Genomic DNA, 22952 nt, shown 5'->3' with positions numbered 1-22952 from the left:
GCATTGATTGTACCATTCTTCTGGACCTGTGAAGGAGCTGCATACTTCTTTACTGCAAACACAACATATAAAATGTAAATTTATTGCCCTGAAGTGTCTTCAAGATCCTTTTTTCCCAACCTTTTATGACTAGTAATGTGGATTATCAACTACAGCATCCTGCACAACCTTCATAAAGGAGTGGCCTAGACAGTTTGATGCTACTGCACCGGCAAGGACAAATGTTCAGTGTGCAGTTATTCATGCTATTATAAGCAGTACCAGGGGGATAAGACTGCACACTCACAAAAGAAAAAAGGCCACACACACACACACAAAAAAAGCCAAACAAAAAACCTCAAACAACCACAAACGCCCCCCCACAATCCTGCTAAGACTTACAGCAGACTTCAACAAATTTCTTGCACCTCTAAATTTAATATCTAAATGAGAAAAGCAGCAGAATGCCCTTGAAATATAAAAGAAAACTGTTCTACTAAAGATTTATTATGTTAATAACACTAGAGCCTCCCTATTGTCCCATACATTTTCAAAAAGGACACTGCATATGTATATTCAAATTGCCAGAGATGAACAGTGGGTCACAAACAAAACTTAAAATGTTGAAGTGTGTCAGCCAAATTGATAGTGCATTTATTATTTCTACCCTTTCTTATGTATTTTGCCATAGTCAGTTCTGCTGCCAAAGCATTTCCAGAAGGTGAATATAAAGAATGTGAAGCACTATAATCATTGAATGAAATATGAGTGATGTATTAATACTCACTCTAATCTATAGATCTAAAGAAAAAGCAATAAAATTAAATGCATGATTTAGAAGTAATCTTAAACACTAAAGTGATCCTAAATTCACCAAGGAAAGCAGACTTCACAAATCACTGCTAAGAGCATTAGCAATCTCCCTCCCAGACAAAAGGGCAGCTCTGGATGCCTTGTTAATATGTATCTGGGTTTTACAAAGTCCTAATGAGAATGTTTCTCTCTGACAAAGGTGCATAGGCCTACAGAAAAAGAGGTAGTCAAGGAAAATGACAACCACAGCATGTTCAGAATTAGATGATAGCTTTGCAGTCTCCAGGGCCTTACCCTTATTATCCCTCTCCTGTCGCTAAAAAGAGAAAGAAAGTCTGACATGGCTGTTCAATATTTTCATTGATTACATGGATGAGGGTACTGAGTCTTTCATTAGTAAATTTGCAGACAACATGAAGCTTGGAGCACATGTTGATCTCTTGGAAGGGAGGAGGGCTGTGCAGAGAGACTTGGAATGGTTGAATGGATGGGCAGAGTCCAATGGGATGAAGTTTAACAAGTCCAAGTGCCAAGTCCTGCATTTTGGCCACAATAACCCCCTGCAGCCTTAAAGGCTGGGAATGGTGTGGCTGGACAGTGCCCAGGCAGAAAGGGACCTGGGGGTATTTGTTGACAGCTGGCTGAACATGAGCCAGCAGTGTGCCCTGGTGGCCAAGAAGCCCAATGGCATCCTGGCCTGTATCAGGAATAGTGTGGCCAGCAGGAGCAGGGAGGCCATTGTTCCCCTCTACTTGGCACTGGTGAGGCTGCACCTTGAGTGCTGTGTCCAGTTCTGGGCCCCTCAGTTTAGGAAGGACATTGAGATGCTTGAGCACATCCAGAGGGGAGCAACAAGGCTGGTGAGGGGCTTGGAACACAAACCCTGTGAGGAATGGCTGAGGGAGCTGGGGTTGTTCAGCCTGGAGAAAAGGAGACTCAGGGTGACCTTATCACCCTCTACAACTTCCTGAAAGGTGGCTGTAGTCAGGTGGGGGTTGGTCTCTTTCTCCAGGCAGCAACTGACAGAATGAGTGGACACAGTCTTAAACTACGCCAAGGGAAATATAGACTGGATATTAGGAAAAGCTTTTTCTCGGAAAGAATAATCAAGTACTGGAATGGTCTGCCTGGGGAGGTGGTGGAGGCACCATCCCTGGATGTCTTTAAAAAAACAGACTGGATGTGGCACTTGGTTCCATGGTCTCGTTGAGGTGTTAGGGCATGGGCTGGACTCGATGATCTTAAAGGTCTCTTCCAACCTAGTGATTCTGTGATTCTTTAATGGGAAAGACTTGAGAGTAGAAGACAACACTGAGATTAAATAGAGCAGACTAACTATAGACTCACATAATTTACTTGCCTTTTTTTTTTTTTTTTTTTTTTTTTTTTTTTTTTTTTTTTTTTTTTTTTTTGCACTACACTGGCCAAGGAAACAGAAGAGAAAATAACTTGACATCTGGGCTCCTATTCAGGCCTCCACACCTCCTCAATTATAGGCAGCAAGCACATATATCTAAATTTCTAAAATCTTAGATCTCTGTCCATTGATTGAGGAAAATATTGACATCAACCTAAGAAACTAATAATCTTCAGCTAAATATCCCAAGTTAAGAGAAATGTAACTGGAGGACCCAGTGCACTACTACCTAAGCAACTTGAAACCTCATCAGTGTGAGATTTAGTGGACATTTACTATGCCTCATGCACCCTCTTACACTTTCTCATCTCCTTCAGGAAGCAAAGGGAAAGACAATCACAAAAATAAATAAAAAAAGAGAAACTGTGACTTTTGCTGAACAGTTGATAAGATCACAGTTATTAATATTATAACACCACCAAGGGCAATGTATAGACAAACTGGAAGAACCAGTCTACTTCCTTAATACGCTAATATTCTCAGTAATTAAAATTGGCAACAATCCTTCTTGATTGGACCTTTTTTCCCTACAAATGAGGGATTATACAGTAATTCTCTATGTACCTGGGCACATTGTTCAGCCTTCTCTCCATGTTTTTGCTCTTTCCCTTTCTGTTTTTTTCCCTTTCTCTGAACTTTCTGTTCCCACCATAACTTCTAAAACAGTTATTCAACTTCAGAAAACAAATCTGAATCTCTGAATAAGCAAGGAAATGAACCAAACCAGACAGTTCTGTGAGATATTCAGAGGGTTCAATCTGCTCAAAGTTCTTCATAAGACTATGTCCTGGTTTACAATACGAGATATATATTCTATTACCATCTGATAAGGGTGATCATCCTTATCTCTGTGGGAAGTATCTTCTGTTAATGGGCCATTGAGTCCTATTATATAACTGATAAGATTACATCATCCCATTGGGAGATGCTCCAGCCAGGAGGATGAGCCAAGCCTTTCCTACCTAGATAAAAACTGAGGTTTAGAACGCCAAAGGCAGCCTTTTTCCACTGGATTCCAGAGGAAGAACCAGGCTTTTATCCACATCATCGCTGGACCCTTTGGAGGAAAACTGCACCAGCACCCTGACTGACAGGGTATCAGGTTGTATTCTGACTCTGTCAGTGTTTTTTTTTTTAATTATTGCATGTATTTTGTTTTTCCTTTTTTTATTCCCTATTAAAAATTGTATTACTGACTTGAAGTCTCACTGGTTTTGCTTTTCAAACCAGTACAGACTACTACTGCCAACAGAAGCTTCTGGTGTTCTAAAGCCTTTCCTGCAATGTAAATACACCTTTTGATAGCTTAGGACAGCCTCACATATATTTGTCAAAATGATTACACAGGTCAATTAAACAGAGTTGACACATGATCTATGTTATGCTAAGGGCAATTCATTTGACAATGATCAAATATTGTGACTTCTTGAGCACATTTTGCTGATATTAATCACTTTCTCTAGAAACCTCATCAGCAGTCATGTTCCAGATCTGCAATTACTGCACATCTTTTTAGCAATGAAAAGATTTAAGTCTGAATGACGACAGAGGTTTCTTCAAATGCAGCATCCATCACAGAGGACATTTTTCACTTTTACTTAAAACTGGGATAGGAAAATAACTGTAAAAATTAGAGAGAAATAATTTCTACATTACTTTTGTGATACAGGCTTACCTACGAAATTCTTCTGACTGCAAAAATTCTACAAGTTTGAAAGTTTTTAGAGAGTGAGAAACTATACTGCACTGCTTATAAACTATATAACTGCTTTGTAAAGGTTTATTCATAGTCATGCTCTGTGCAAGGAATAAGGGACTTAATATTTATCTTCCTAGGAACAGAAGGTATAATTCTCATTCCCTTTATCTTGGATTAGCTGTCAAGACAGTAAGTGTACTGTTCAAACATGCAGCGTTTTCAGTGGTTTTAAATCACAATGAAACATAGGCCAAGCCATTAAGATGTGCTGCATGGTTGCATGTCTCAGCTTCCCAGTGTGCAGATTCTCCCCCAGTCCTGGATGGGCCAAAGGGAAGGTTAGGAAACCACAGTCCATTTAAGATGGCAATGTAGGTATCCCAAACTAAGAGATAATCAAAGTATTTTACTTCTGGTATGATTTGGGCCAGAGACTGCACTTACATTACTTTTGCCTTGTACGTCAATGCACTTCAAAATCCAATGGACCCACCTTACTCCTGTACTAAATCATGAGCTGTGTTGTTTTGTTGAATCGTGTATTTTCCCAGGCTAAATAACTTACTCATAATTCTTTATAAAAATCTGAAGTTTATTATTAATGTGCAGAATTAGCATACCCCCAAATTAATTTTAAGTCATTGTGACAGCATGGTAGGAATTTGTGTTCTTGCTTAGGACACTTATGTTGCCAAATAGGTCAGTCTAAATGCATTCTGAGCATTTCCAGTTCTTGCACTGCAAAATGTTTGGGGCCTCTTCAAAGACTTGCAGTGTCAAATTAACCCCTCTTTCTCTTTTCCCCTTAAAAAAACCCCACATTTAAAGTGTGCTGTTCTTTTACTATCCAGTTTAGCCTGACACTCAATTGCTCATAGCTTATTATGCCTCATAAACACCAAACTAATAATATGGACAACTATGGCTTACTGGAAGCTAGGGCCTAAAGCTAAGGGTTTGTTTTAGGTAACATCAAGATCCTTGAAAGACAAGTGCATGTTCAGACAAGGAAAAACTTAAGTTGCCTGCTTAATGACTTTTATTGCCAGAAACAGAACTCCCAGTGAGCCTGACCTTGGGCTCTGAACATAAGCAGCAAGGGTATGAAGGAGGTGGGGTTTTTCAAATGAAAATCCAATGGAATGATAATCGTAGTCTAAAGTACCAAATTATTTCAGTGCTGATGCAGCTAACATTGAACCAACATTGATTCTTGTAGTTACACCTTATCCAGAACATCCAAGTTAACATTAAGCTTCATTTCAGTGAAAATAGAGGGAGGCCTTCTCTTGGAAGAAATAATTTTATAGAGGTCTGAATCAAATTAATTCAAAGTAACTGGGGGAATACTGATATCAATAACTTCTACATCAGGCTGTGCTAGTTATAAAGCTTCAAACAATAGAAGATGATAATAAAAAACCCCAAAAAATTATAAGTTGTCGCCATTATTTCTGAGGTCAGTGGAATTTTCCCCAATGAAAAACTTATGACAATGTTTTTTTTCTGTTCCAATGTGATTACTTGTTGAAACCAAAGACAGGCTGATATACATCACCATTGTCTCTTCAGAGTATTAAAGAATTGTTAAACTGCAAGGAAAAAAAGAGTGTTAATAGTCACAATAATTGTTCCACTTCTATGTGCTACATTTCTGGCTAACATCTAACCAATTACACATTAAAAAAAAATAATCCTACAATGCTGTTTTCTAAAAGTAAATGCACAGACTGTTTTAATAACATTTATTTAATGCTGAAATTTAACAAAACAGCCTACAGTACAAAAGAGAAGATGAAATGAGTAGAGGAGAAAAGCTAGCTGTTTTCTGACTTACATGAATTTACAGTTCAATTTTAATACTTGATAATATGGGTGAGCACAAGACAGCATGTAAACCATTCATATGAGAAAACCAGCAATCCAACATCCATATTCTTAAACTACTGCTGTCCCTTCAGGCACTGAACACACTGAAGGATGCACATTCCATCAGTCAAGTAGCTAATAAATACTAGCATAGTCTCAACATATTACAGAGGAGTTAAACTGTTCACTGGCAGAGTTACTCATGACTGCAATCATGGTAATAAAGTAAAAAAAAATATTTAAAATTCAAAATCTGGAAATACAACATGACTCAGGCAAATTAAAAGGACAAAATCCACTTTCAAGAGGCAATCACAATTTCAAATCACCACTGGATCAAGGTGAGCCACTTATACCACTGTGGGTTTCCTGGGACTTTTTTTCTTTTGTTTTCCTTTTTTTTTTTTTAATTTCTTTGTTATTAGAAAAAGGTTTGTCTACCCTCAGGCAACCCTGGACTAAGAGAAAAAGGAAGACTATAACAAAATGTTTTGATCCAAAGGCCATCACAGCCACTGAGAAGACCCTGACACTGGCAACCCCAGATAACATCCGTATTTAACAAGACCTTACACTTCACCCTAGTAATGGATTCATGCTAAGTTCTAGCTATGAAAATAATACTTTTGCCCTGTAGTAACTCCCAGAGAAACAATGGTTTTAAATGCTTTTCACCATGTAGCTTGAGGCAGTGAAAATTCAAGAATTCCTTTTATGGGTTCCGTCACAGGTCTTACTTATGCTAACCTCATACATTCACCTCTGGTCCTGGAGATCATTCCCAGGACCATTGCTTTTCTTGAATCACTAACAAAATGAGCCATGAATCATCTTTTTTGTCTGCTATCTTATGCTTCTTTTCTGCTTGGGGTGCTCCAAAGCACTCTCCTGAAAATATTTTCCAAAGCTCCTTCTTTCAACAGTCCTCTGGGAAACATCATGGTAACTAGATGTATAGCACGATGCTATCAAAGGCTTCTATTCAGCAAATCTTGTGACAATAGAAATTCCCTAATGGGATTTGCATCCTGGCTTCACAGAAAAAGCACTGTAATAACCTCCTATTTTTTTCCTTGTGCTGTAATAATCTGTTATGCTTCTCACTAGTACTTCAAAGCAATTCTCTATTGTTCTATTACTCTGAACTTCAGCTCGGCAGGGTTTAGTTTTTCAAAGCATCACAGAGGGGAATCTTAATTATTTTTTTTTTCAAACAAAATCTCAAATCCGTAAAACAAACAAAAAATTACTTTATATCTCAGAATTTCCTGCTGCTGAATTTGCAGTGAACTAAAATCAACAACAAAACATATTCAGCCTACCACGTCTCAAAATTATCTAGAGAACTTATTCTGTCACAGCATCTACTATGGTGAGGGAACTTGAACCACCCAAAAAGGCCTAGAAGATCAGCTCTGTCCTCAGCTTTGCCAATAACTATCTAAAAATTCACAAAAATCACCAAAACCTACCTTTTAAATTGTCCACACATCTAGGCTATGTCTCTCAAGAGCCCAAACTCCCAAGCAGAAAGACACTAACAACATATATATCACAAATAGAAAAATTTTATTGTATTTCTGGAGTTTTAAGCTTGGTTTTCTAAAGATAAATTTAAGCCTCCAGATCACTCCTGAAAATCTGGTTGGTAGCAAGCTTATACAGAGTCATAGGCAAACCGTAGTCTACAAAAGGTCTCTTCCCAAAATCCCTTCTAGTGCAAACTGCATGTCCTAAGATCCAGATCCTACTTTGCACCTTGAGTCCTGTGTCCAGTTTTGTCTTGTCTCATTTCAAAAAAGACACTGAGGTGATGGAGCATGTCCAGAGAAGGGCTACAAGGCTGGTGAAGGGTCTGGAACAGAAGTCTTATCAGGAACAGCTGAGGTAGCTGGGGATGTTTAGCCTAGAGAAAAAGAGGCTCAGTGGAGAGACCTTATCACTCTCTACAACTGCCTGAAAGCAGGTTATGGACAGGTGAAGGTCAGCCTCTTCTCCCAGGTAACAAGTCACAAGATAAGAGGATGTAACCTCAGACTGCTCCAGGGAAGGTTTAGGCTGGACATCAGAAGGAATTTCTTCACAGAAATGGTTGTTAAATACTGGAATGAGCTTCCCAGGGAAGTAGTAAAGTCACAGTCCCTGAAGATGTTCAGGAAACAACTGGATGTGGCACATAGTACCATGTGCCAGGTGGTGATCAATCAAAGGTTAGACTCTATGATCTTGGAGGTCTTTTCCAAATGATTCTGTGGTTCATTTCCAAGCTTAAAGGATGGTGCTTTCCAGCCCTAGAGAGGGCCAGATTTTCTTGTTCCTAAACTTCCCCACCCTTAAGAACACTTGAAATAACTTCTCAGACTCCTACAGTTGAAGGACCCAACTTGCATGCAATCCAACAACAGCACATCACTATAACAAAATGTTGTTTAAATCTAAATTAAGTGGCACAGAACATCAAATTTAAGTTATTAAATACAAACTAGAAATTATATTCCTGTTTTGATTCAAATGTGAAAAAATGAACTTCATATTGATGTTTTAAGAATCTAATAGAACAGAGTCTCTCTGTTCTCAGTGGAGAACAGAGTAGTTTAGCTGAGGCCAGCAGTAAGAGTTACTGCTAGTCTGGATGCCTGTTGGAAATTGCAATAAAGCATACAAGTCCATATGACATCCCAATCACCATTTTTATGAACATTTTCCTATTTATTAATAGTAGCTGCTCTGAATCCCCTCAAGTTTTATGCCAACTGCCAATTCTGGGTCCAGTACAAATCTGAGATATATTACAAGTAAGTTCAGCTAGAAATGAAAATAAAAGGTGAGAAAAAAGCTCACCATATGCCAACAAGAGAATTTAACAGAGTTTGGATTTGACTTACTACACTACTTCCATAGAAGAATGCTTTCTGTTATCTCAGTATATAGACCCCCCATACAACATAGAGCTGAAGTCTTCAGGATGAACAACAGTCCTCTTTCTGGAGCTCCTCCATTTTCATGATCTACAAGGTGTCATAAAATGCCCATATACTATGCATATGAAGTGGCTGGTCATATTGTCTATAGAGCAGCATAAGACAGAACTAGACCCCAAGTTCCTTCACTGGAAAGAATGGTCCATGGAAGAGAATATTTAGGGATGTGCACCTGAAGGTCAGACATGTTTGCAGCCTGGTTTCATAATGTTTAATAGATGTCTCCTTTCTATCGACTTGTCCAACATTAATTACACCTCCCACAAGTCAGGATTCAGTCAGCCCATTCCAAACAGACGTTGGTCTGTTATTCTAATACATTAGCCAAGGATATTTGATATTATGAATGGCTAATATTTAAAGTTGTTCAACATGCTTTGTTCGATTAAAAGCTTTCCTAGAAAGTGTTTATTTGTGGAAAGAAATCACAATACTTTTGAGGAAGGCACAGTGGCCAATGCGTCATAACCATTGTGAGAACTAAAAAATACCCAAGGATGCATTTTCCTACTATAAAGCACAACTTCATCAGATTGCTGTAGAACATTGTTATTTCAGTCTGACTTTTAAAATAAGAATCTTACTTTCCGGAGCATAACTCCTTGTTGTTTACAGCTGTCATTTTTAACATTTAAGAGTGAAAAGTACTCTGCAATGTACAGCCATTTAACATCCTATCATAAAGCAGGGACGTAAGAAAATTTTGGATCGTCTGAGTAGCTTGTAGGGGTTTCTTGTTTTCAGAAACAAGAAACAATTTTCAGATCCTGAACTGAAGACAATTTTCACTGAGGTGATTTCTCAGCCCTGCAATAATTCTGCCTCTTCCCTAGGGAGACATCAAAAAATCGGAGCACTTGCAATCACTGGACATAGCTGAAACTCTTGGCATAAGTCATTGCATTTCTGATTAAAGAGATTTTGAAAAGCAGAATCAAAGTCTCAGGAACTTTAATTTACTCCCCAGAAAGCCCATTCTGTTTTCAGCCACTAACGCCGGGCCTTCTGTACTTTTCAAACTTGGCATAAAGACAGCTTCAGACTTTCAACTCACAGTCAATTCCGTGAAAGATATATTTACATTTGAAATCACTTGAGAAGTAGCCCCAGGGACTAATTCAAACTGGATTTTTTTCACAACCATGTTTTTTTTCTTATTAAGCAGGATTCAAATCAGAAGCTAGAAACTCTGCATAAGCAGGAATTTAGGACACATGCCAGTGTTGTTAAGGTAAGGCGTACTGGATCCAGGCTTCCTCATAGAAAACTCACAGACAGAAAAATGTGCAGCTCTGAGAAAAGGAGGGCCCTGACTCTTGTTTTCTACATTACCTCCTATTTCCCTTCATTGACTTATTCTTTTTAATTTCTCTTGTCGTTTGTTTTTTCCCCTTCTCACTATATGCAACTCAATAAACCTTCAGGGAACAGTCAGTGTTTTCTGCCATATTAGTCTTCATCCTGCTTTTGCAAACTATCCCTTCTTCAGCATTTCATCCATCTTGCTTTTAGGACAGCACTAATACCACATGACTGTACCAAACACCAAACAAGTGAACATGCTGTAGACTGGTTCATTCAGTAATGACTTATAATAGACTAAAATCATATAGTCCTTAGCTTGTACTGCTTCACTATTGTCACTTATCCAGTTTGTATGGCAAGAATGGTAAAAGCTGTCTCTTTGAAGTGATGAAATCGGATTTCAGTGTCCTTCACAAAGCATAAGGAAGGAAGTTCATGCAAATTTGTACCGACTGAAATAGTTCTTTTGAAAGTATGTCAGTAAAAATAGATTTCATAAATGTGCGTAATAAGACAAAGGTTAATTAGCTGCAACCACTTTTTCTTGAGGTCAAGAGAGTTACACCTGGGATGATTTTAGCCTAGAATAGCCACTTATTGATGCATTTTTATTTTTTTTTTAATTAGGACATCTCACATCACACCACTTTTTACTTGATGATAAACTGACAGGGCTAATGAAAGAAGTGATCTTGATAGGGCAAAATCTACTTGAAAATAACACATCTCAGCATTCTGTACTGAGTATAAAAACCGAAGATTCCTGTAACCCCAAGAGAAGTGGGACACTATCTTATTTTTCCTTTGTATTTTTTCTATCCCTTTCCCCCTGAGTCTGTGTAGCTGGCAATATTCTGTGGATTAACAGCCCCATTATTTCCTTCTCATCTCTCCTTTATGATATCTCAAGCATACAGGGATGGTCATCAAGCACTGTTGCTATGGAATCATCCAGAACTTCTTTCAGTTCACGTACCAAACCCCCCAGGTTCTCCTAGTCCTGCAACAGTCCCTGTGCTAACGCTCCTCCAGAAGCAGGATCCAGAAAACTGCTGACAACAAAGTAGTCCACTAGCAATGTAAGCTAGGCATTACCAAAACCTTGTGCTGGATTCACTAAGATTTGTTGAAGGTGAGACGCTTTGAAGAAAAACTTTTCATGTTTACAATGCAACCACCTCCATCTGTCATTTTACTTAAAACAGAAACTATTTCTTAAAGTAATCAACCAGCGAAAGTCTTAGCGGCTTAATTAGAAATTCTGCTCCTCCCACAAACTCTTTGGAAAGTTATTTACAGCACCAGTTATCACTTTCAATACAGTTATGCTCAGAGCACAAGAGCCCATTGAGGTAGCTTCGAATAAGACAGTCTTCAGCCTACTTAATTTTATTCAGCTTCTTATTTCAACCCTTTACAGAAGTACTACAGTTTAAAGGTTGATTAATGTTGCAGTAAGAAGCACTCTATGCTCAAGGTTTGATCAAAAGAGGAAGATTTAACTTCTGAAGGACAGACAAAAGAAAAAAAGTCTGATAACAAAATACAGCACAAAAGCAACATATGCAAGGTACTACAAGACACTAAATACCACTATTGAGAAACTGCTTGTCTGGTTTTCTGTCTCTTTTTTTAACCCCAATCCTGAAAACAGGAAAGGTGGGACAAAGAAATAAGATCAAATGCTTCACCTTGTTTCCTTCTCTATTTAATATAAAGCAGGTGTTTCAGTGTATATTTTTAAATGAAAAAAAAGACGTAGATTCACATCTATAAAATAACTGGACAGCCCTTCCACTGAGCGCTTGTTACTTTCTTGCTGATTGTGCAAATGAAAGTGAGTTTGTTTGGACTACAGCATTTGTTCAGCTGCTTTGAATCATCTTGTACAACTCTCTTCCTTTTTTTATCACTCCTCTGGCTATATGGGTACCTAATTTGGGTTTACTGGAATTAAGTGCTAAGAGTACATCCTGCTCACTTCATCCCTTATTTTGATCCCTTTTAACTGTACAGCTACCCTCTGCCAGTCCTTACGCCTATGGTGCAACCAAATTGCTCTACCTGCTCCAGTCAGTTAAGAGGACTCTCTCTGTAAGGTTCCCATTCTGGGAATAAGATAGACACAGTTCCTATGGCTTTTCAGAAAGCTTCTGAAGGACAATGTTCTTGCATGGAGGAATTAATAGCTCCAAGCTTGTAAAGATTTACGTATCTCCACAAAATGTCAGCAAATCTGAAGCTATCATACCAGAGATGATGATTTGCATATTTCTGACAAGCAGGAAAATTCCCCACCACTTTCACAACTTAATACCTACACGGTTCATTTTATTTTGATTAAATTTAACACATTTCACTGATGACCTTTAAAGAAATGCTCACTTCCAGACTCTTAAATGGACCATTGATCTGCTACACTTTGTCAGCAAAACAATGATCATTCCTAAAAAGCCCCTGAAAAGCTACAGTCTTACACAGATCAGTGCACAAAGTTCCAACTGACATGTGCAATGCAGGGATGCAGAATTTGCATAATCAGCTCATTTGCTGCATTCAGCAACAAGGGACATACTCTGCCAATTCACACCCTCACCAGAAGGTTGCTCTAGTAAAGAGGAAATCTCCACACTGCAATTCAACAGACATGAAGTACATTAGCTGGGTAACAGCTAAGAAAATAAGCAAATGAAGATGTATGTAAGTTATTATTACCTCTGCTCCACAGACAATGAAAATGACCATTGTTGAAAGGCTGGTTCAGAATCAGAAGGCAAAACTTCAGGTTCCCTGTAAGATAAATGTTGGTTCTCATTAGCAAGAATATTGATTTTTTTGTCCTTTTTATTTTATTTTAGCCAGATTAATTTTTGTCCAACAGCATCAGAGTAACTCCACTGATTTCCTTGCTTCTCAGGTTTTACCACTGTCAGATTGAGAAACTATCAGAACTTCGTATGATACCTTTTACTTGGTAGGGTTTTGCTAAATTATAATTAAATTATAATTTAATTTATAAGCAACTTTTACTTATGAAGGACCCTACATCTATACCACTCTCTCATTTAATCTCCCACTTGTTACTGCTGCCTGGATGCAGCAGTTACTGATATGAGCTTCACCTTGGTCTCTGCTAATGGGGAAGGCTGGAAAAGACTCCATATAAAGATATATCCAATATTCTACCCTCCTGGAGGATGCAGAACTCTTGCTGCCATCAGTAGCTTCTGTGTGTGTTTTCATATCATGTAGAAGCTCTATTTGTGGTAGATATTTTACAAGGAAAAAATGAAAGGCCATGACCCAGGAGCTTAAAATGAAAAGCTAGTAAAAGCAAAAGTGTACTTTAGCCTGCGTTATCTAGGCAATACTGCAGACTAAAATTCTCAGTGGATTTACCAGCCCAACTTGATTGAGCTCATAAAGCCTCCTGCCCCTGCAAAATGTGCATGGTGAAGGTTGATAATAAACCTATAGTTAGAAAAGCCTTAAAAGAAAAAAAGAATGTATGATATGATATAGTTTGAATTCAAAGAGTAAATATGTAAATGGCTGATGGCTGCCTGCAGTGGGATTTGTATTATTTCACTTTCTAATTATCTTGCCAATCATATAGGAATACACGTTTCCCCGAGAGCTTGATATCCTTAGGCAATGAAGTTAATGAATATTATTTGGTCATGTGAAGCCACTGTAATTGAGAAAAGAAAACCTCTATCACTAGAAAGTCTTTTGAGAAGATCCAGTATAGCAGGAGGCAGAAGGCTAAAACAGAAGCCTATGGCTAAGCCATATCATGTTATCAAGGAACATACAGCTGGTCAATGAGCTGAAGTTGAAAAAACATCTAAGGATGGGAGTTGGGAGGGGCAGTCTTTAAATTAATTAATTAAATGCATGATTAGGAGAACAATGTGAAGGTTAGCACACTGGAATACCACTATTCCGCATCTTCTGCGCCTTTCTCTTTGAGTGATTTAGGGTTTCCCTCCCCACTGACCCATTTGATGCCTCAGTTTCCTAAAACAGAAGCAGCAGTATTGTCCTCCTTCATAAGTATCAAGAGAAACATAAATGAAGACCTAGATGATTTTTACTCCAGTAAAAAGTCTACATGATTATCACAGCTATCTTCTGCCTGGTGCTTTCAAATACTTTCCCTCAAGTCTTCTGCTTCCATCTTTGCTGACATTGTCCCCACTTCCATTTAATTCATGCATATTATACAGAAATAAATTTTCATAGGGAATAAACAGAGAGGTGGAAAGGCCAACTAAACAAAGGAAAGTGATAAAAAGTTTTTTCTTTGTGTAGTCTGAACAGTTTTGCCTTGTCCTTGAACTTTAAGAGAAAGGTAGAAAACAATACATTCAAACTAAGTACCAATTTCCAGCTGCCTCACGAAATGGGACCTCAGCAGCAGATCTCCTAATGATTGTTAAGTGAGAAAGCCTGCCAACTCCTTGTATTAAACACAATCATCTAGTGATGCCCTCCATTGAAAAGAGCCAGCAAATATCACAGGTTCTGTTACAGGTACGACAATACAAGCAGACATGGGGTGCTGTAAGCCTGTTCCTGCTGGTCAATCACAAAAGGAATTTCTGTGCCTGTTTAAAACCTTTAAGCCATTTAGCATATGAAAACAGCCATAGATTTCAGCTTTTTTTTGCACATCAGGAGTACTCTTGTTATATATATTAGGGTACATTTTGGAGGCCAAGGCCTGGCTGTAGGTGTCCACACTGAGATTTCAGAGGCTGACTTTCAGAGATGACACTTCCAAGAGCTTCCAGTGAGGCCCATAAGAGGTGCTGAGTCTGACAGGTTCAGTTGTTGCAAAGAAGCCAAGAAGTAGATGCCCACAGCACATACAGTTAGGAGATGGGGGGTGGGGGTGGGTGTATGTGTTTAGGGTTTGGGTTTTTTAAAGTACAGTTACAGGTTGAAAAAGTAGAGAAATGGAAATTATTGTTTCACCTGCTTTTAGAGAAGTGAACACTCCAGTCATTTCAAACTAGTAATTTCAAACAATTAAGGCATGATAAAATGCTGTGATTAATGCTGCCAAAATGAGCCTAAATGTCAATATTTTAATGATACCTGCTGAGTTAATATAAAGCTTCACATGAGACTCAGTCCTCAGTAGATGTAAAACAGTAATAAAATTGGGCTGCAATAATTTACAACCATTGCCATAAAAACTATTAATAAATTGGGACATCTGATGGCAAAGACCACATCAACAGACAGAATATGCAGCATTCATCACTCTGAGTAAAACTGATGAGAGCTCACTGTGCCACTGCTCCAAGCACTCTACTGGCCATTCATTTGAAAACAAATCTACTTCAAGGCCATTTATCTTTAAAAGCCCTTAACAAACTAGGATGCATCTATCTCCTGGACTGTCTGCCCATCTATTTTTCACGAAGATAATTAGCACCTTGACCCAACCATTACTGTATTTGTACTAACGGGAAAGAGGTTTCTGTAAGCAAGAAATCAGCAGCAATATCCCCAGATATGCTATCTTACCCCAAATAAACTTTTGTAAGCCTTTTGTTAAAGGCAGAACAAGTTCCTCTCTTGAAGTTTCTTCTATTTTTAGTATAATTCTCTCTTTCATTATGTACTTTTGCATCTCCTGCAGCCTGAGCAGAATCAACTAACTTCAGCAAAAGCAGAAAAGAATAAATTTCTCCCTACAAAACCTCCAGCTTATTCTTGATATTTACATCAACACAGAGAACAAATGGAGTCAAGTACCAGTCAAACTCCTCCTGCAGAAGAATTAGCCACACAGTAAGGCCTGTGATGTACAGGCCTACAGGAAAGGAGGATGATTGTAGGAAATTTTTACTTGCATTTACAGAAGCAAATTCTTCCCCCATCTTGTTTTTCTATTTGATGCTTATAAACCTTGCAGTCTTGCAAGCATAACTTACAGAGTAAGTATGAACATGTGCAGAACTATGCAAACAGGTGGTTCTATGAAAAAATATAGTTAAAAAATCTTCTAGAAGACTTGCAAAATTCCTAATCTTTGAATAAAGCTAGATCACTTTTATTCCTGTTGGAAACCTTTCCCAACTTACAAATCAATCCATCAAACAATCAATCAACAATGTCTACAGGTTTCTACACTCACATCACCTCATCCCTCCTGAAAATATTTTTCTTCTTTCCAGAATTATTAGCTGAACTACTTTGATGAAAATTCTCATAGTTGCTTTGAAAAGGACTTTTATCAAAAGTGTTGTGAACATCCCTAACAGCCTATATACTGCCTATGCAATGACTTTTTACCACATTGTAACTCAGAACAATTCCAATGTATTTTAGAGCACAGTTTTTCTATTCTAAAAGCCTTCTTGGCTTCTCCCTGTCATATTATATTAATCCAGCTATTTTATAAATATTTATAATCTCGTTATGCATTTTTTTATTTATTTCCCTTTGCCATGTGCCAGTGTTCAGACTGTATGTCTGTCACAAAGCATATGTAAAACACATATATATTTTTAAAGACAATCTTTTCTCTGGTAGCCAATAAAACAATATATGCCACTTTTCTTCCTTCCAGTCTTAGAATCATGTCACTAGGAGTTTTTCTGCATACTGTGAGGATCTTGGTATTGAATTTTCTGAGGTGGGGCAAAAACTTCCAGTACTTCAAACAAGAGGGCCTTTGGGAAAGATCACTGCTATTCCCAGACTTTCTGGCACGATGCAAGTGGTAATACACAATGGGGGACATGCTGCGCTAAGATACAGGCGTGTCTCAAGGTGCTGATAAAGTACGTCTTAAAATTCAGAGTTTCAGCCACAGAAAGTGGCTTCTATTAAACAACTAATGTTTTGGGTTTGTTTTTTGATATTTGCATTTTACTGTTTGCCTGAAGAGGAGCCATTCCTTTCTTTTCCCGTGATCTATCAAACATCAACAAAGAAGCAGGTTCAGTTCAGAGGAAGAAGTAGGAAAGAGACAGGTAGCATAGGGACAGAGATGAAAGCTTGGAAACCTCTTATAAGTTTCCAGAAAATTTCTGTACTTATAGAAATATATCTAAATACCCAAGATACTAACCAAGATCCACTGAAAAGACACTGCAGTTACACACGTTCCTGATCATATAGGTGGATGTCCAAATATACAACAGCTTCTGAGAGAAAAAGTTCTGAATGATCTCCCTGAAAATTCCTTCTTGCTTATGTTCCTGTTCTCACATCAGTCTACAGATACACCATGATATACATAAATATACCATGACAACAAAAACAAACAAAAATCCCAAACCAAGAAAACAAAACAAACCACAAAAAATAACCAAACAAAAAACCTAAAAAAAAAAAAGGTTTCAAGTACCATAACTTACTCAGAAAACCTCAGATTCCTACCCCTCAGATTAATTTTAAATGAACAGTCACTGCCCAGTTAAATGTCAGAGTATGTAGGAAGGGACAAGGCTGTTTTTCACAATTTCAAAAATGACTGATAAGACAGGAGAGCAACAGGCTGAGGCAGCTCTTTGGGCAGCTGAAGTTCCTTCAGCCGCATAAGAATTAACATCAAAATTGTCATTCTAAGGATACCAGGTAAGTTAGATTTACAGTGAGCCTAGCATAATAAACTCTGAAGAAAGCAGTTCATGAAACCAGGAAACATAACAAAACCACAGTGACAGTTGATCCACCTATTGCTACAGATCATCATCATCATCATCATTATTACTCTGGGTTTTCAAGCAAAAACAAAGCAGACTGGGGGATCAGATCCAAATCAATACCATTTTTCTGCCAAGTAAGCACCTGTCTCCAAGTGTTAAGTCCAAAACTGATACTCTTACTGAAATGGACCATTTCATTCAGGGCTTTGTTCAAGAGCTACCATCCACCTCCCAAACATACTCAAATGGAACAACCTCTCTTCCAGGAACAAAGTAAATTATTGATTAGACAGAAACTATGGGGGAATGGGTCTGTCAGACTAAGGAGCATTCCCCATTTCCTGAAAGGGTTTCTTCATCATGCTTGTTTGCTTTTTGCTTTTTCAGACATTGAAACGCCCCACCTGTAGTTTCCTACCTGCTACACACATACAATTCCTAATTTACTTGCTCATACAGCACTTCTTGAAAGCTGACTTCTGATTCACGAGACAAGATTCTGATTTTATCAGTTAATGTCTTTGGCAGCTAACTATGAGCACTATGTAGACTCACCTTAGCAAGTAGCATGGTAGAATTAAATCACTCTGTGAAGCAAAACTGTTGGTGCTGAAGGTATGATATTCACATTACAAATGTTTTGGGAGAAAGGGAGAGAGGGAGGCTACTTCAGGTTAAAACTAGTCTGGGTTAAGTCTAATGGGTTCTGTAGACCTATTAACAGTAAGAGAGTGTTATGTGGACTCCTGCAGCACATTTTTATCAAAAAGGAAATTAGTTTACATATTCCAAAACCACCCTGCAATGTAAAGCAAACCACAACAAACAGACAGAATCATGAAAATTGCTTCAAAATTACGTTCTTGATCCACAGCAAAATGCTAATCTAAATATGCCAATAACCACATGGCTTTTGACTTTTTATTTATATTTTTAAACAATGCTTTTATCAATAATGTCACATGATCAGTTTAACTTACATGACACTTTTGCAATTTTATACTCATCAAAATTTGGCTGTAAACTTTAGATTTTTATCCTTAAGAGCCAATCTGACACTTATCTATCATGTAGGGAAGGTGTGAGGGGGACTTAACTCAAAATTTATAAATATAGCACTATAAATTCCTGAAAAATCAATTAACATCAAATCCTAAGATGCTACTTTCTAAGGTTAGCTTTCAGGCTAAAACCTCATTTTGAACAGAACAAATAGTGCACCTTATACAAAAACATTCCCCTTACTTACATCTTCTCTTTCTTGAACTAGGATTTCCCCCAACAGTGCTTCCTTTCATCAGGAAACCCAGCGTCGTCTTATGATACGAAGGAATATAAAAAAAGGACTATTTCATAGGATCATTATGCAAACCAAATCAATAATCTAAAATATAAACATTTCATATTTTAAAAGTTGCACAACTCCTGCAAAACTACTACTCTGAAAATGGAAAAACTTCAAGTTAGTAAAATCTACTTCCTCTATCTGTGCTCTTGTTTAAAAGGTAGTTGTCAGTTTTAATTAAGAGAAATAGTTAAGCTCAGACTATTGTATTAATTATAGCCACTTCTTATAAAACATTGTGTAGCTGCTTTTTACCACACTGAATCCCAAGCCTCCAAACAAGCCATTTAATTTTCTTCATAACAGTGACAACTCCAACAATAAACCATCACAAATTATGCAAAAGGATCACAGACCTTACAAACATGTTCTCAAACTTACTGAATTAATAAATCAAATATGCATACGCAACTGATTTTCGTGCAAAGGCAGTGTTATCCCTGTCAATGCATTTTAGTGTTCATTTTTTCATGTAAATTCGGTTGATTTTTAAATATTTCGCAGCTCTTAATTCTCCAGGCAAATTCCAGCAAGAAGAGTAGGAAGAAAAGGGGATTTGTGCAAACAGTCTTATTGAAAAGCTGCAGTGTGTTACCCCCTGGAGAACCCTCCATAAGAATTTATGTGGATGAATTCAAACCAACTAATTTCTCACAATAAGTTACAAACATGGCCATACACATGGGATAATACACCCACATCATCAACCACTGTGCCCAGAAGGGTGCCATGCCTTGCAATGAAATTTGTCAATTAATGCTGATGCTTCTCTGGAGAATGTGAGAGCTGCATTTCTGATCTCAGTGTGTGATGGGACACTTCTTTACATACTAAGTCCTACAGTCTACAGCGGCATTTCTGAGTGCTTAGGACTTCTACTCTTTATGTGTCAAACATCTCAGTCTGGTCAAGCAGAATAAGGTCACACAATTCCCAGTAGTGAATCTTCAGTTTTAGATAACCTGTCCAGCATCACAAAGAAACTTCATGGCAGGATTCAATTCTCTAAGGCAACACAGAACTCAACTGAATCATGAGAACTGACTATTTAAATAGAAATCACAACCACACTTCCTACTTGTAGGAAATGGAAAGATAGAAACTTCCACAGATACTGAAGGGTTTGATTTGCAGCCTTGGAAGAAGCTTAGATTGATGTAAAAATAGAAGTACACAGACATTAAGCAGAAAATTTATAAATTTATGTTTCTATAGCTGTAAGAATATGCCTTAAGTAAGTAAGAAACTGTATTGGGTAAGATGGTGAAGTTTTATAGTGTAGTAATGTAGCTGTATAAAATAAGCTAACAGTTTAGATGTCATAATAGAAGTACATGTGTGCAAGTGTAAGAGTAGCCCGTTGGATGAAAGTATACGCAGTGCAGCAAAATTAAGGTAATAGGCTAAAACAACAAAATAAACTTTGTGGCAACCTTCCATTGGAATAGAAAATTATATATTGCCTTGTAACAAAGAAATTTGTGACTACTTTGAGCTATGGCAGACTTCTTGTTCCTCTAAAATCTCACGGCCTTTGAGGCTGATGCTTATCTGAGTAATAAATTGTTTTTAGCCCGACTGTGGTCCCATCCCTTCATTAAGGCGTTGATAATATTTACTATTATATACATGGAAATTATGTTTGTGTCCCAACTGTCATTTGAAAATAAGCACAGCATAGTAACCAGTCACTTTGGGGGGGGCAGTAATGTACATAAACCATAAAACAGGCGTTTCAAGACACACACTGGCAGATGCACCATTTGCCAGTGCAAGGCCTTTGGCTTGATTTACCTCACACCCTTGCTACTTGTCTCAAGAGATGTGGCCTGACCATACCCATCATTCTGCACTTTGTGCAAATTGGGCATTCATTTTCACCCAAGCACAGCAAAGGTCAAAATTAACTGGAAACAGCAGTGGTTTGTTTAGCTGAGATGTCACCTGTTCACTTACACCCATCCAGTTTTCAAGACTGGACTCAAATTGTCCAACAATCAAAAAAAGTAAATATTTCTGATATAGGCACAGACAACAGAGGTCTACAATATTATTCAGATATGTTTTATCCTGTGGCATGGAAAAAATAGCCAAGTGAGGCTGAAGTGATGAATAGGAACTGAAATAGCAAAAGGAGACAATTTTGTGAAGAATGGGAAGATTAGTCCCCAGGGTTGCAGAATCTGACACAACTTTCACACTTAATGTTAACTTCAAATCCATGCTAATTTCACTGCAACTACATTATAAAAAATGCTAAATGCTTTGCTTCATTATTCACAGGCAAGTCATCATGTGAAACAGTACCCATTTTACACCTAGTAAATTCAATACCAGTTGGAAGACCTTAAGAGAAAAGAATTAGACATATAGGCTTGCTATAAAAATATTGATAGTGATATGCTAAAATTGACTTTAGTGTATAAAACTTCTAGACACGGAGCATTAGATTGGTGCTAATATCTGCATCAAAGTGTAAATGAAAGCAAATCTTGAGAAAATCTAAACAACTATTACTATTCAAGGAAGTTCCAACCTTAAAAGAAAACCAAAGATAGGTGCTCACTTTCTCACTGTGTAATAGCCAGGTCTAATATAATGCCCTCCGAGCATTTTAAAAATACAGTATCAATACTGTCTGAAGACGTTATCACACCAACAATACTTGTTATCTGAGATGTCTCTATTTCCAAGGAGAAAACCAGGCATACAAGCTCCCCTGGAAGTTGATACTGTGGGCTCAGTGTGCATATAGCAAGGGCAAGGTGACTTCAAGGAATCACACGGTAGAGCCGGCAGATGCCAGTAGTCTCTCTGGGTAAACAGGCAAGAAGCACAACCCCCTCAGCAAACATCCAGCTCAGCAAATGGTACAGTGCCATTTCTATGGTCAACAGATATCTTTAGATATTTTCTACAGGATTAACAAAATGTAATATGTATTTAATGATTCAAATATTGGAGTACTGACCAAAGAGTAAGAACACAAAAGTGACTAACTGCAGAGCATTTAAAACTCCTGCTTCCTGCTACTAAGCACTCCACTGACACTTCAGTTCCTGTCACTAATATTTCCTGTGCACATAAAGTCTGAATTCTATCAGCACTAAGATGCACTTGAAGAGGCTGACAGAACCTGATGCCTCCTTTGATGTCAAAACACCACCCCTATCTATCGATGAGACACCTCTCCACTGGTCTCATTTGAAGCACACGTTTCAAGAAGCTGTTTTGGGAGCATACCTATTAGATCCTGCTTCACAATGTCAGCTGTCTCATTTTAAAAAAACTGGGAAGGAGCTATACCTTTTATCAGCATGGATAAAGTTAGTGTGTGCCCTCAGGAAACTGATGACCCACGTTCAGGTTCCCTCTTGACCAGAGAGAATTCACATCCAAATTTGGTCAAGACAGTGCTCTTGTTCTCTGACACGACAATATTCTTAGAGAAGATTCTTCCCTCCCTTCTACAAAAATAAATATATTGACGGAATTATTTTCATAAAACAGTTAAACAGGGGTAGCCTGTGAAAGTCTGATTTTGCAGTCCACTGACCTGAACACAGTTTGTACACCAACTTAATTCAAACTTCTCTTTCCCACTTCGAATACATCCTTCAATTACTTCACCACAGTATTACAAAATTATATCCACTGTTGCCTCCTTCCTAATGTGTGACATTTCAGAGAACATTTCATGTGCTTTCAGAGAAAAGAGTAACCTCTGGTTGTGCAGGATAATTTTCAGAAAAGAAGAGTGGTTTTCTCTCTTCAGAAGACTTGGCATAAAAGGAGGGAATAACTTTCTGCAACACAGCATAAAATGTTCAAATCCAACAGAGCAGGATTTTAAATGCTTCATTCTTCCCACTTA

At 37.9% G+C, this 22952-nt stretch overlaps 1 protein-coding gene across 1 annotated transcript in view; it reads right to left on the bottom strand.

Annotated features, from left to right (window-relative positions):
* The window catches only part of TPK1 (thiamin pyrophosphokinase 1), a 242577-nt gene extending 228322 nt beyond the window's left edge, over nt 1-14255 (bottom strand). Inside the window, exons 1-2 of the mRNA XM_062506248.1 lie at nt 14219-14255; nt 12779-12853 (exon numbers count right to left, since the gene is read on the bottom strand). Of these exons, the coding sequence (XP_062362232.1) occupies nt 12779-12853; nt 14219-14255 (112 nt within the window). The remainder of the gene's footprint in view (nt 1-12778; nt 12854-14218) is intronic.
* Nucleotides 14256-22952: the final 8697 nt, after the last annotated feature.

Source organism: Cinclus cinclus, chromosome 1 (genome assembly GCF_963662255.1).
Source record: "Cinclus cinclus chromosome 1, bCinCin1.1, whole genome shotgun sequence".
Lineage (NCBI taxonomy): Eukaryota > Metazoa > Chordata > Aves > Passeriformes > Cinclidae > Cinclus > Cinclus cinclus.
Note: the sequence above shows the minus strand (reverse complement) of the source record. Positions and strands in the feature narration are given on the sequence as shown.